The following is a 13,384-nucleotide window of genomic DNA, read 5'->3' as shown; positions in this document are numbered from 1 at the left end:
AGAAGGCAAAATTTAGTGGAAATAAACTGTGGCCATTATATGAATAAATACTTAATGAGAACTTACTGGCTAGGGTGGAATTGCACTTTGGTTATATATGTTAAAGGCAAATCCTAGGATCCTAGGAAGAGTGATTGAAAGCACTCATATTTCTCTCAGTTAATCCATAGTGTTTGGGTTCATCATTTCAGATCATCATGTTAAATTCTGTCTCCGATCTACATGGTTATATCGACAAAAGTCAGCTGACCCGGGAGCTGGGAGGAACCCTGGAGTATGGCCACAGTCAGTGGATACATCACCGAACTGTGAGTGTTGGTGGTGGTCTTACTCGTGTCTGCACCCAGGAGTGACCAGATCATGACCGTAGAGCAAACATCGAGGAATAACTCTCCAACTACATTTCAGCCTGCAGATTTTACTAGGGACTCATGGAAAGAGGAAAGCTGTGACCCAAAGGAAGAAGAGTAAATTCCACAAAAGCTTGTAATAGAAATAGTAATTTTTTTTTTAGTGTTAAGCTGGACTAGGGTCTGACAGTGTCAGTATCCCTGCTCAGCAAGTCCTGTGGGCACATTCTCAACTTTTGAATACTTGATGAAATTAATAGGCCTTCAGCTCACAGTTGAAGTTGAACATGTGCTTTAGTACTTTACCAAATCAAAGTTTAAGATTCTCACTTTAATGAACAATTATATCCATGTTTTTAAGAAAAAAAAATACTCAGGATACGGGATTTTATTTTCCTTTGTTTTCATCTCTGTGCTGTGTAAACACAGATTCCAGCTGGGTCTCATTTTCAGTAACCTGAGAACAATTAATAATTGTAGGAAGGCAGAAAGGCTTTTTATTCTGTTGGCTTTTAGGAAACTTGTTACTAGTTTGATAGCTCCTTTTTTCGGGTTGGTTAACACCTCTCAGTGGGTGATCTCCAAAACAGTGTAAACAATTCATTATGATACCCAGAAAAGGTGTCAGCTTACAAAAAACAGACTTTGGAGCATTAACAGCCAAAATGTTGTCTCATCCTATCTGAGTGAAAAGGTGCAGAGCTGGGTCCTGATGCTGGAAACTGAATTCGTTTCCCTGAGGCTGTAAGCAGTGTTTGCATCTGTCTGTGTGGGTCTACTTGCAAAATCAGGGCATCAGAGCTCAATACTAAGTAGCCCCAATTTTTGCTGTGTTCGGAGCAAACTTGGCTTTAAGTCTGTTGTTGCTGACCTACAAACTAGATTTAAAATTCAGAGAAAGAACTTTTCTGAGAGAGCTTGGAAAAAGTCAAAGCCGCTCATGCTGTTTGCATGTTTGAGCCTTTAATATTGTCTGTGTACTAAACCAATGCTCTTGTAGAGTAAAATCACATTGTTACTTTCCTGGTATCATCTTCCATGCTTTACTGTCCTTACAAAATTGTGTTTTATTCTCACTGAGAACCACCAAATATTTCAGGCTTCTAGATATACAAATGCAGAATCTGAGTTTCCTTTCTAACACTGGCTCAGTACCTTCACAGCTGTGCTGACTGCAGTGACGTTAGGATCGAGACAGAAGGTGAACAGGCCATTCTGTCAAAAGTATAAAAAATAGGAAACTGTCCTTTCAGGAGGGGTGAGTCTGAGTTTTCATATAGCTAAAGCCTTGAAAAGGGAGGAAGGTGGGTAAGAGGAGGTACAGAAAAGGCTGTATTGTTTGTTAAGAATGGAAGATTACCTAAGAGGATAGAGTGAGCGCGAATGTACAGTTTGGTAAAAGATGACCAGTTAGCCAAGTTTGCGATGAGCACGGATATGTAACCCTCACATCTTTGGGTTACATTTATTTGAGCATTTTTACCAAGCACAGAGACTTGAAAACAAAATTGCAGTCACAACTTAAGAATATGAAACGCTGATTGCTTGCGCACACAGGAATGGGCTGGGGCAAGCATGCTATTCGGCTGAGCACTGATGAGCTCAGCATGCCTCGTGCCGCCAGTCAAATCTCTGCTGGGTAAGAGGCTGTCATTCAGGGAAACGTCAGCCTCTGTTGCACTTTGAAGCAGGCTGACCTTCAAACTTGCTGAGCCACTATCCTCAGCCCCTTTGCTGCTTGCTTAGTGGTCTCCTATCTTGTCCTACTAGGGTGGTTTTTGGTGTTTTGTTTGTTTGTTTGTTTTTTGTGAAACAGCTTTAAATCGTTACTGGGTAGTATTGACTACGTAATCTCACTGCATTGTTTTTTGTTTCTACTCTCTTACCTTGAATGACTTAGCAACCTATGAGCTTTCCTGCTCACAGAGTACATTTTTGGCTTTAGTAAACCGGGCCTTCAGTTGTGGATGGCTCTGTCTGTTTTACAGTCAGAAGTGTGACATCTCAGCCACCTTTAATACAGTAGTTTCAGCACTGAGAACAGCAGGCTTCAGTTGCTATGCATTGAGCTGTGGTGTATGTGGGTCTGAGCTGCTGAAAGCAGGCATGAATTTATGAGGAAAAAAAGGGAAGGGAAGAAGGCTATGAAACCTTCTAGCATTGCCTGGTGTAGGGCATGTTTTGGATCACATGATGGGGCAGCTATATATGTTCATAATGTAATTTCTCTCTGCACTGTCTCTTCTGAACAAGGATCTACCTCTGATTTGCTTTTCCACAGAGCCCGTAGCGTAGTCTTAGCTGTTGTGGTTGTGAATGAGGCATTCCTGTCGTTGCTGCAGAAAGGAATGCAACTTTAAACAGCTATGTAGTGTTTGACTGGATGCAAGAGTGCCCATAGTGCTGTCAACTGACTCAAACCGTAGTATGGTTAAGATCAGACAGTGTAAAGAATAAAAAGCTATAAGGGGCAATATAGTTTTTTGCTGTCCCTAAAGAAATTAGGACCTGACCATGAAAAAAATCCCTGTGCAGTTACTTGATACGAGATACAAAGGTTTTAATTGCATCTCATGAGTTTGAACAATATATTTTGCTCTGAAAATGTAGCATTCTTACTAAGCCTTCCTCACTTCCACTTTCTTCAATAAAACCACAGCAGTCTGAAAGTTTTGTGTTGGTGCAGCCAAGTGATAGAGAAGCAGCAATGCTGCAATTAATGTATGCATTTCAACTGTCTTGGCAGTAAGTTGCTCTCATATTTGTGTACTGATATGAACAGATGGGAGCGAGTGACTGGAATATATTGAGTACAGATAGACAGGATGGAGATGCACAGTTTGAGAAGTGGGGGGGGAGAAAGATTGCTGCTGAGTGAACTGTGATTGTATAAATACAAATCTAAAAAGGCTTTGCTCTATGTGCTTTTGGTGTCTCCTCAACTTAAATAAAACCTTAATTAAAATCTTTAAAAACAACAGATTCTCCCAGCAAGCATGGGCAGAGAATGTGAAGATTCAGTCTTGGCTTTGAAGCAGATGCCCACTGTGGTTTTGTTATGTCTGTTAAGCTCTGGGAGTTCCCCAGCTAATTTATGGAGATGAACTTGTAGATTTGTGAAAATATCATTTGTGGCACAGGAGTTAGTCTGTAACTTGTAGCAGATCTATCCAAAGAAGGGCAAGTTGGCCAGCTTTAGAGGCATGTGATACTCACAGCCCAGTATGCCTGAAGGACTAAGCACTGTTACCAAACTAAAGAAAAATAACCAATCTGTGACTCTGTGATCCTCCTGCTTTTCCAGGCTATTGAAAACTTTGCAATGACAGTAAAAACAACAGCACAGATGCTACAGACCTTTGGAACAGACCTAGCAGAGACTGAACTTCCCAACGATGTGCAGTGCACGGAGGAACTCCTCTCTGCCCATGCTGACCACCACAGCAAGCTGAAGGTGAATGTTGTCACATGATGACAGCCCCATCAGTGTGATGTATGATTTTTGATTTAGCAAAATTTTCTGCCATCATTTGGGAGTCCATCAGCTGGAACAACTGGAGAGGAGAGAAACCTGGGTTCAGGAGGTTGATTTAATGCAGCTGTGAAAAAGGACTCTTTACAGCTTCAAGAACAACAGAACAGGGAAGTACCAGTGCTGCTATATAAGAGGCTGTGGTGGGATTACATCTGAGATAGGGTGGGCTCTTGATGAGAAGTTCATCAGAAGGGATGAACTCACACTGGAGCAGATGTAGAGAACATCTGTGAGGATAATCCAGGAGTAGACAGATTGATCTAATTAGATCATGACTGTCATACTGTAGGAGAATTTGGGAAAAAAAAAAAGTTGCATATTTAACCTCATAGAGTAAGGCTCAGAAGAAAACATTTTGTTGTTAACAAGTACCTCAGGATTGAACAGAGGGAGAGAAAAATCACCGCTTCAGTTATTTTAGCACAAGAACAAAAAAGACCATGAGCTTAGGCTGGATATGAAGAACAGATTTTTACCTATCAAAGCAGTGAGGTTCTGGAACACTCCTCGTGTGGGAGAAGGGGAGCAAACAACCTGATTGGTTTTGAGATGGCATTTCATTGGGTTTTTGAAAGGGCTATAAAGTTGCCTGGAGTAAGCAGATCTGTCCCAGCTCTGTGTTTGTGTTGCTTCAAACAGAATTTGCTAGCTATACTGATTCTGCCTTGGGGAGTATAGGAAATAAACAGTAGGCAATAAATAAGCAAATAGTCATTCTCTTTCTCCAGCAGGCATGTGACTAATAATTGTCTTCAGAGCCTTAGGAATTACAACAGCTGGCAGAAAAATCTTACAGGGGTTTTGCCAAGTACTGGAGACTGCACAGAAGGAGTAGTCAGACTTCATGAGGCTGCTAGACAACCTTGCCTCTATTGTTTTTAGTCAAAAAAGAATGGTTTTAGCTCATGCTGGAGCCTGGCTCTTACCATCAGTTTCCCCTCAGGTCACAGTAGTAGTAGCCATCTTAACACTGTGGCACAGTGCTCTGCAGCTGGGATATGAAACATCCCCTAGGCTCTTTGGCTGTGTCTGTGCCAGTGCTTTCCAGAAAAGTTGGCAGGTCAGAGCAGATAAAGCAATGGTAACGTGCACTCGTGCCCATGTCCCAGCACAGGGAGAGGTGACCGGCCTTGTGCAGCAGCAGAAAGGATCCCTGCAAAAGGCTGATAACAGGGCATTTCCCTGCCAGCACCTGGGGAGCTTTGCTGCTGAAAGCAATGTGGAAGAGGAAAGTGCAATGGTGGAAAACTTGGGTAAAGGATTCAGTGATGTGAAAGTGAATTTTTCATTAACTTGCTGAGTGAGCAAAACCGCTTTCTACCATCTAGTTCTCCACTCATATAGACCTCTCTCAGCTGGTGCTACCACATGGGTGGTGGTCTGTCCTGCTGTCTTCCAGCTGACATGAACTATAGCATCTCCAAAGATTTGATGATGTTCCTTTGTGCGGTCACCTTCAGTGCAGGAAACGGGAAGGGCAGGAATCCCTAACTTACAGGAAAGTAATAAAGATTGTGTTTCACAGACATTCCCTCGTGACTTAAAAATGGATTTCAGGACAATTTTATGCTCTAGTTAGAGCCATCTGCACAAAAGGACTGCACTGCAGTCCAGATTTGGTCTCTCCTGTAAAAGGTGGAAGACAACAAGAGGTGAAGCAGCCTTCTCTAAAATATTATTGCTCAGTTCAAACCAAAGCTTACTTCCTGCCTCCACTTGTTGTCTCTTTTAGGTGCTTATTTGGTCCTCTTTAGCAGAGTGTCTAAGTGTCCAATCGTTACTGCATCTTCCTTTGTGCATATATGGAGTCTGACAGAGGAGTTAACTTTGCCTAGAGTCATGCAGTGGTCTGCAGACTCCTCCAGCTGACGTGTTAATTTTTGAACCCTATTTCCCTTTTCACTGCTCTTCGCTCATGCTGGGAAGGATACCACCTTCTGTGGATGACTCCTTGGTAGCTGAATACTGTAGCTCAGCACGTCACAGCTTTTTTTAAGGAGATTCCATTAAGAAGTGCGGTGTCTCAGCACTGTCTCTCAGCTCTTTGAACAATCTGCAGGACAAGTTTCATTTGTGCCAGAATATTTATTTTATTATGAAAGTTGCCAAGTCAGAAACCCAATCTGCTCAGAAATTATGCACTTTTTCCTTCTTGGGAAATATCATAACTGCCATTCAAATTCTTGGTAAACAGTTTTATTTTGTTCCAGCTATTTAATCACTACAAAAGAATCTTTCTTTAGCATTACTGTGTTGTCCACCTAGCGTTACTTGAATAAATACACAAATTTGGCTTGTTTTTTCCCTCAGGATGAGCTGAAACTAGCTGTGAAGCAGGGGGCCACCCTACTGACATGCATTAGGGAGCCAGTCACCCGAAGCGCCAACAGCAAACTCAGTCCAGATGAACTGGAAAATGTGGCAACAGTGGAAAGGTCAGTGAAACTAGATTATTTTGAAGCTAACTTAAGAAATGGAGATGTAATTTAGGTCCTCATTTAAATGTTTTAAATACATGGACTATGAATTCCCACTGTTTCACAGTTACAGTTTATTGGATAGGTAACTCTGAGAGAAGAGACTTGTTATGAGATAGTTACTTGACAGAACTGGCCAGGCAAATTAAAACAGGTCCCGAATTTCTTGGTGTTTTTTGTTTGGACTGCTAACTACCTGGCTGCAGATTTAATGTGGGACTTCAGTTTCCCCACAACATACCCAACCTCCACATTTCTATGCCTGTTGAGAAAGTGACACCTGAATCCATGTGAGATGAGGGGGAATGTACTTGTGCACATCTGTGGAAACATGAGGGGAAGAACAGATGAAGAAGATACTCTGAAACATATCCCTTTCATGGCTGCATAAGCAGAGAGAGAAATCCCTGTTCCTTCCTACAGTCCTAGTTATTACCATAAAGCTTTTAGTTGCTGTGTAGAAGTTTCTCTCTGCCCTGTGATGCAGTAGAAAGAGAAATGTCATGTTAGTGTTTCAGATTGTCTGAGTTCAGTGGGAACAAAACTGCCAAAAGCAAAGCTGAGCTGCTGCTTTTCACTGAATACTTTAAAACCTTAAATTAGTCATCCCAAAGGAATTTGTGAATTCATCTTGAATTCACCAACAAGCTTTGATTAAAAACACATTTTTCAGAGATCAGTTGAAAACACTGCTATGTTTTTAAGAGGAATAGGAGGGAGGTAGTGGTGTTGACCCCCGATAATTTGGTGATTCCAACACTCACTTGGCCTATAGGAGACCAGGTCCAGTCTCCTGCTTGCCCACAATTTTCTCTTGGAACTGTTCTACTTTGCAGAATACTTAACTCATCATTAAGAGACTGCATGAGGATGACTCACTAGTCTGGTGTGTCAGATGCTTACTTTAGCGTCAAGGTGTTTCCTCTCTTATTTCTTTTCCAAGAAAAAAGCTTAATAATTTACACAAAGTGAAACAGTGTCAATAGCAAGCATTATGAGCCTCTACTTTTGTTTTGAGGGTAGGTGGATTGGGAAAAATGATTCAGTCATTGCCTATTTCTGGTAGCCAAAGAAAATGAACAATAAATTGTAGAGTTCTGCTTTAATCATCCCTTAAATTAATTATTGCACCATATTCGATCTGTATCAACCTGGGGTGAATTATCTTTGAAAAATTAGGTGGAAGCTGGGGGGAGAGCCACACTGGGCTGCCAGTACATGGATCAGCACTGCATTCCTGTTGCAGGTCAAGAGGCAGAACTGCAGCTGCCACTGTGGATCCATGTGGTCGTCACTTATCAGTCACATTCCTCCCTGTCCCACTGCAAATGTCACTCTACTTTTGCTTAAGGGAGAGTTGACATGCAAACCTTGTTCTGCTACTTACATAGCTGTAGGCTCCCCACCATCTCCCTACTCTGCACTCTGTAACTAGCTTGAGTATCTTAACAGAAAGGAACTATAGGAGATAAGTGCTTTTCACTTTTTTTTTTTTTTTTTTAAACAGGTTGTTGGCTCAGTTGGATGAAACAGAAAAGGCTTTTGATCAATTTTGGACCAAGCATCATCTAAAATTAGAACAATGCCTGCAGCTTCGGCACTTTGAACATGATTTTAGAGAGGTATATCATTTGTTCATTATATTTAGCTTTTTCTGGTAAATAAGTTCAAACTTTAAGCCATAGTTAGAGTATACTGGCAATCCAGAAAAGAGGTTGGGAGAGAAGCTGCTTGTTATGAAGTAGGAAAAGCATACTCAAAAATGAAATGTTTGACACCTATCAGATATCTTACAACATTTCAATAAGGCACAGTGAGGAAGGTGCTAGCCTGCTAGGTCAAAATGGGAAACACCAACTTCTTGATAAATCATTGTGTGTTTGTGTGTGATGTGTTACCATGTATCACATCTTCTGTGATGGTAAATGCTCAATCCTACCAAAGTCTATGAAATTCAATTCAGTAAGCCGAATTGTCAGCCCAGAGGATGAAGTAATACAGATTCTGGAGTAATACAGAATGCAGAGTCACAGATCTTTAAATCTGAGTTGGCCTAAATAAATAACGAACAAGAAGCGGAGCAGCTCTTTGAAGAATAGTTGGTTATTACTTTATTCCTTGGCTTTTGCATCCTGAAAGGAGCTGATAGACTGAAATTGAGACATAGACTCTCCTAAAAGATGTAGGCAAATATTTAGAAGCCATACATTTGCTATAATTTTACAGGTGTCTTGTGAAGGTTTGTGGTTTTTTTGTTTTTATTTCTTTTATTTCTCTGTTAGGTAAAACTGGCATTGGATAATCTCATGGAAGCACAAGCAAGTTTTGCTGACATTGGAGACAGCGTGACTCGAGTGGAGCACTTCTTAAAGGAACAGAAACAACTGGAAGAGAAAGGACAGGTCTGCACTCAGTATCATATTGCTACTGCTATAGATTTGTTCTTCTAGACCCTTCTCTGTCAGTGTCCTTACATCACACTGTCTTCTCATGGGTCACGATTTCAAATTGCAAAACTGGGATCCTAGTTTCCAGAAGCTAAGGTTGTTTATTACCTGGCGAGGTAGAAGCCAGATGAAAAATCTGCAATTCAAACCCAGAAACGTTGCGTTCACCCTTGGAATTTTAAAAGCCTGGAATAAGCTAAATTTGTCAGATTCTCTTGGCCAGTTATCTTTTAAGACCATTGTATTCAAACTCATTGTAGCAGTTTCAGGAACACACATGGCTTCCCATAAACACTTTTCTTTTCCAGACATTTGGACTTTGTAATTCCATTATTTGGTCAGCTGTAATATGCATCCCATTTAGTGTTATTAGAAAGCATTGAACAAATGGGTAAGTTGAATCAAAGGAGGGTGCACATGAACAAATGAAAAAGCCACTGATCTTTTTTAAGCAGAGAATTAAGATTCAGAATTACTGTGATCTTTGTCCAGCTCTTCTGTAGAAGTCCTGAATGTAAGTTAGAGTAACTTGCATTTTCCTTCCATTCTATGCTTGCTAGACACCTCTAATTACATCTCAGTGTGACTTAGCTTGTGAATTATACTCAGTCACTAAAATCTGGAGAAATTTCCAAAATGTATCTTGGAAAATAAAAAGAATAAACTAAAGCATTAGAAATCTGACAATTTGCAGGTAAAAAATAATAGTATTTTGGGTTATTCGGAACTTTGCAGAAAAAGAAATATATGCATGTCCCCACTGTGAAAAAGCAGAAGACATATGCTCCCCAGTTTAGAAAAGTAACTGCTCCATGGTTAGGTGATTTTTCGACCAAGATTTATTCAATACAATAGCTGAGATAGTTTAAACTCATGTTTCGCTTTCCATGAAATGGAGAAAGTTCTTCTGTGGTTACAAGGGTCCAGCAAGGAGTTGATATTTAATAGCTGAGAAGAGCAGATGTTTGAGTGACACAAGCGGTTTAAACTCACTTTGTTTGACTTTGCCCTGGAAAAGCCAAGAAAACTCCTTAACAGCTGCGATGTGGTTTAAAAATTTGCCATGCCTTACCTGTTATTTTCTGCCCCTCTGTGAAGATGTGATGACCAGCTCCTGTGAGAATATATAATCCATCTCTCTCCAGGTACAAGCCAACCCACTCAGCTTGAGATCATATGCTTGGTCATAGGACTACACTTTGTTTCATTCTCCATCTTGTGCTACTCTACTTGTTCCTGACTTTGTGTTAAGCACACAGTGGAACATTTTTTGGTGTGGATACAAGCTCCATTACGGCATGAATAGGGCAGGAAGAAATCTCTAAAACAATAGAAAGAAATAACACTGACAATGAAACTGGTCTTCAGTGCAAGTTTAAAGTAAGACACATCAGCTAGATGAATATTCCACATCTTTAGCTCTAGGCTACACCAGGGTTTGCAAAGGCAGATTCTTGTTATTAGGTATGTCACTTTAAGATCTAACTTTCAATTGTTTCTCATTAATTTCACAGCAACCTTTGGAGAAGGCCCAGTCTCTAGCTCTCCATGGAGAACAACTCATCCAAAACAACCATTATGCAGTTGACTCCATTAGACCAAAGTGCGTTGAACTCAGGCGTATTTGTGATGACTTTACCAATGAAACCAAGAAAAAGTATGATATTCTGGGGAAGTCTCTTGAACTGCATAAGCAGTTAGATAAGGTGAGTGAACCTTCTCAGTGAACTGCCCTGGTAAGGTTCTACTGAAAATGAATGCACAGGTAATTTGGATGAAAGGAAATAGGGTTTACTCCTTTTTTTCTCCATTTCATTCAGAAACTGCTACTATAAAAAGGAGCAGTAGCTTCCCATAAATATGGTCCTAAAATGATGAAAAGTGGGATGTAAAACTAAGTAGGAACTGAGCTACACCTAAACTTGAAACAAGAACCAAACATTCAGGAGCTTAAAAAAAGAGTTTACTGTTTGTTCAGTTGTTTTCACTTTCTGTGATCTGACTAGAATAGAAAGCTAAAATGCTGAGGGTCTGTATACTATTGCAGCCTAATCTGAAACAGGAATTACCAGAAAATTTCTGAGAAAAGCTTTCAATTATTTTTAACTAAGTTTTATAGGCCTAAGAAGTTTTGGGGAGTTCTGATTCAGTTCAAATATCCATTTTGATTTTTGGATAATTGCGTGACTTTGAAATGTGACGTTCAATGTCAATTTGTGGCACTGAAATGAGGTAATACAGCTGAAAGGTTTGATTTGCAGCAACCACAGTAACACTCCTCTTGTTCAATATTATTATTTTACATGTTACTGGGCTGTCTTTCCTGAGTCCTGAGACTGAATTTGACTTGCTGTTGTTCTACGTCATTAGGTGGTGTGAGTTGTGGCCAGGAGCTATTGAGTGCTATGAAGTAACATTCATTCCCTTTAGTGTTATACACATAATGGCAAATTAATATTTCATAAGGTAGACGCAACATTTCCCAACATGGACTGTCAGGTGGGCTCATCATCAGATGATGAAGACCTTGTTGCCCCATTTTTCTTTAAAGGCGAGCCAGTGGTGTGAAGCTGGAATCTACCTCTTAGCTTCCCAAGCTGTGGACAAATGCCAGTCACAAGAGGGAGCTGAAACTGCACTCGTTGAAATTGAGAAGTTCCTGATGACAGCTAAGGAGCACCAGTTGTCTAACCCTAAGGAGTTCTACAATCAGTTTGACATGATCCTCACGCCAGAAATAAAGGTAAAACCCCTCAGATGTGTATGCGCTCTGTTAGAATTTCAAAATAGCAATTGACTTGTACTTGAGAGAGTGCTGGTTTTTGTATTTGAGTCTGCTCAAATATACCTCTTTCCCCACAGTGGAGCATTATAGGGCACTGAACTAAGCAGTGGGGACAATAGCTTTTACACATGTGAGTAGTCCCAGAACACACATCTTCAGGATAGTGCTACAAAGACTGTATGAGACACCATTTCACACAGTGAAAGTGAGGTCTATGAAGACCGCATGAGTTGTGTTACACTAAACTACAGCACAGCATGGTCTTCAGCTGTAATACACCTTGTGTGAGTGTGGGGGGCAAAAGTCCTATCCTTTCTTAATCTAGCCCTGGCAGCCATCTGCTCTTTGCCTTTTCTGTACCTAGGCCAATGCCCAAAGAATACTACAGAAACTGGAAGATGTACAAGAAATGTTTGACAAGAGGCAAGTGAGTTTGAAGAAGCTGGCAGCCAAACAGACTCGGCCAGTGCAACCTGTTGCCCCACATCCTGAATCTTCCCCAAAGCGAGGATCACCAAAGACCACTAGACCAGCCGGAGTAGGTACGCCATGGACAGCTGCTTTCAAATGCACACCCGTGTTTTGTCCTCATGGTCATGCTTAATTTTTGTCATCAGAATGAAAACTTGCATTTGATGTTCAGTGTCAGCCTTGTAGGCCATGCCGTTAAAAATGAATGTGAAATACCTATTGCTGCAAGCATACAAAGGTGAATCAAAAACATTTCAGGCTCCTCTTCCTAGGTCCAGTCTACTGAGTGCATTTCTATACTGTTTCTTAATATATCTTACATTACTAATTCTTCCTGGAAAACCAGTAACAGGTTAGTCACAGGCAAGTATATAAAGTAAGCAGCTTTTACACTGCCTGTACTGCAATGTGAATATTTGGCTTTAAGAGGTCACAGTAACGTCAGTATCAATCAGATAATGCAAAGAGTAAGGTATCATTAGTGACACTGACTCATCTGCGTGATTTTCTGTTCTTTTCTTTTTCCTCCTAAGAAAATACTTATTCATCATCTGGTGTTGTCCTCTATTAACTATAAAAGTTGAACATTGTCTGTTAGGAATTTACAGAAAGTTTCAGATTTGAGGTTATCGTGTGCCTTTAACCAAAATAGCCATTTTCTGTAGCTTCTGGGTGAAGCTAGTTTGAAACAGTGCATCTTGGAGGCCAGCCTGCAGTTCCAGGAAGTGGTTGTCCCTTTTCAGCAAAAATGGTTAAAAGAATTTTAAAAATGGAACAATAGGGCTTTTTAAAAGGGGAACCTTTATCAAAAAGCCTTGAAAGAATGAACTGATTTGCATGAGGAGCATGCAGTAAGCTTTGCTTTCTCATCAGGAAAATTAGGCAAGCCAGTAACCTGACCATTTTGCTTTCTAGAGATATTATCACATGCTCATACAAATGTCCCTGTTGCCCCTCCACTCCCCAAGTCTCATCCTTTCTGGCCAAGGAAGATCATCTTGTTTCCAGTTCTCTTGCCAGCTTCACAGTATCTGTACTTTTCCCCCAAAATGTATCCATGCTAGCCGTGTTCTTAAAATACAGTTGCTGCCTCAAAGTGTGGTTTCACTATTGGCTTAAGGCAAGCTGAGACCACAATGCTTTTGAAGAAGTCCTGCTTGGCTGCCCACATCCTCCAGCCATGTTTCTCTTTACCACTGTCATTAGCAGTCAAGTAGCTGTGTGATTTTTTGATTCACTTTGAAAATTCAATGAACTGACTGCAAAAAAGTAGTAGGTAGTTTTTTCATTGTGCGAGCTAGAAAAATTTAGGGAGCTCT

At 40.6% G+C, this 13,384-nt stretch overlaps 1 protein-coding gene across 7 annotated transcripts in view; it reads left to right on the top strand.

Moving 5' to 3' along the window:
- MCF2L2 (MCF.2 cell line derived transforming sequence-like 2) overlaps window positions 1-13,384 on the top strand; it is a 197,842-nt gene that overhangs the window by 73,927 nt on the left and 110,531 nt on the right. For 6 of the 7 annotated variants that reach the window (XM_026094784.2, XM_064516666.1, XM_064516663.1 and 3 more), the window contains exons 6-13: window positions 192-308; window positions 3,655-3,804; window positions 6,196-6,320; window positions 7,870-7,984; window positions 8,645-8,764; window positions 10,324-10,515; window positions 11,361-11,552; window positions 11,959-12,136. In XM_026094784.2, coding sequence (XP_025950569.2) covers window positions 192-308; window positions 3,655-3,804; window positions 6,196-6,320; window positions 7,870-7,984; window positions 8,645-8,764; window positions 10,324-10,515; window positions 11,361-11,552; window positions 11,959-12,136 — 1,189 coding nt within the window. The remainder of the gene's footprint in view (window positions 1-191; window positions 309-3,654; window positions 3,805-6,195; window positions 6,321-7,869; window positions 7,985-8,644; window positions 8,765-10,323; window positions 10,516-11,360; window positions 11,553-11,958; window positions 12,137-13,384) is intronic. The other variant, XM_064516665.1, reaches the window with a different exon arrangement.

This window comes from Dromaius novaehollandiae, chromosome 9, assembly GCF_036370855.1.
Source record: "Dromaius novaehollandiae isolate bDroNov1 chromosome 9, bDroNov1.hap1, whole genome shotgun sequence".
Classification (NCBI taxonomy): Eukaryota; Metazoa; Chordata; class Aves; order Casuariiformes; family Dromaiidae; genus Dromaius; species Dromaius novaehollandiae.
This window is presented reverse-complemented; position numbering and strand designations above follow the sequence as displayed.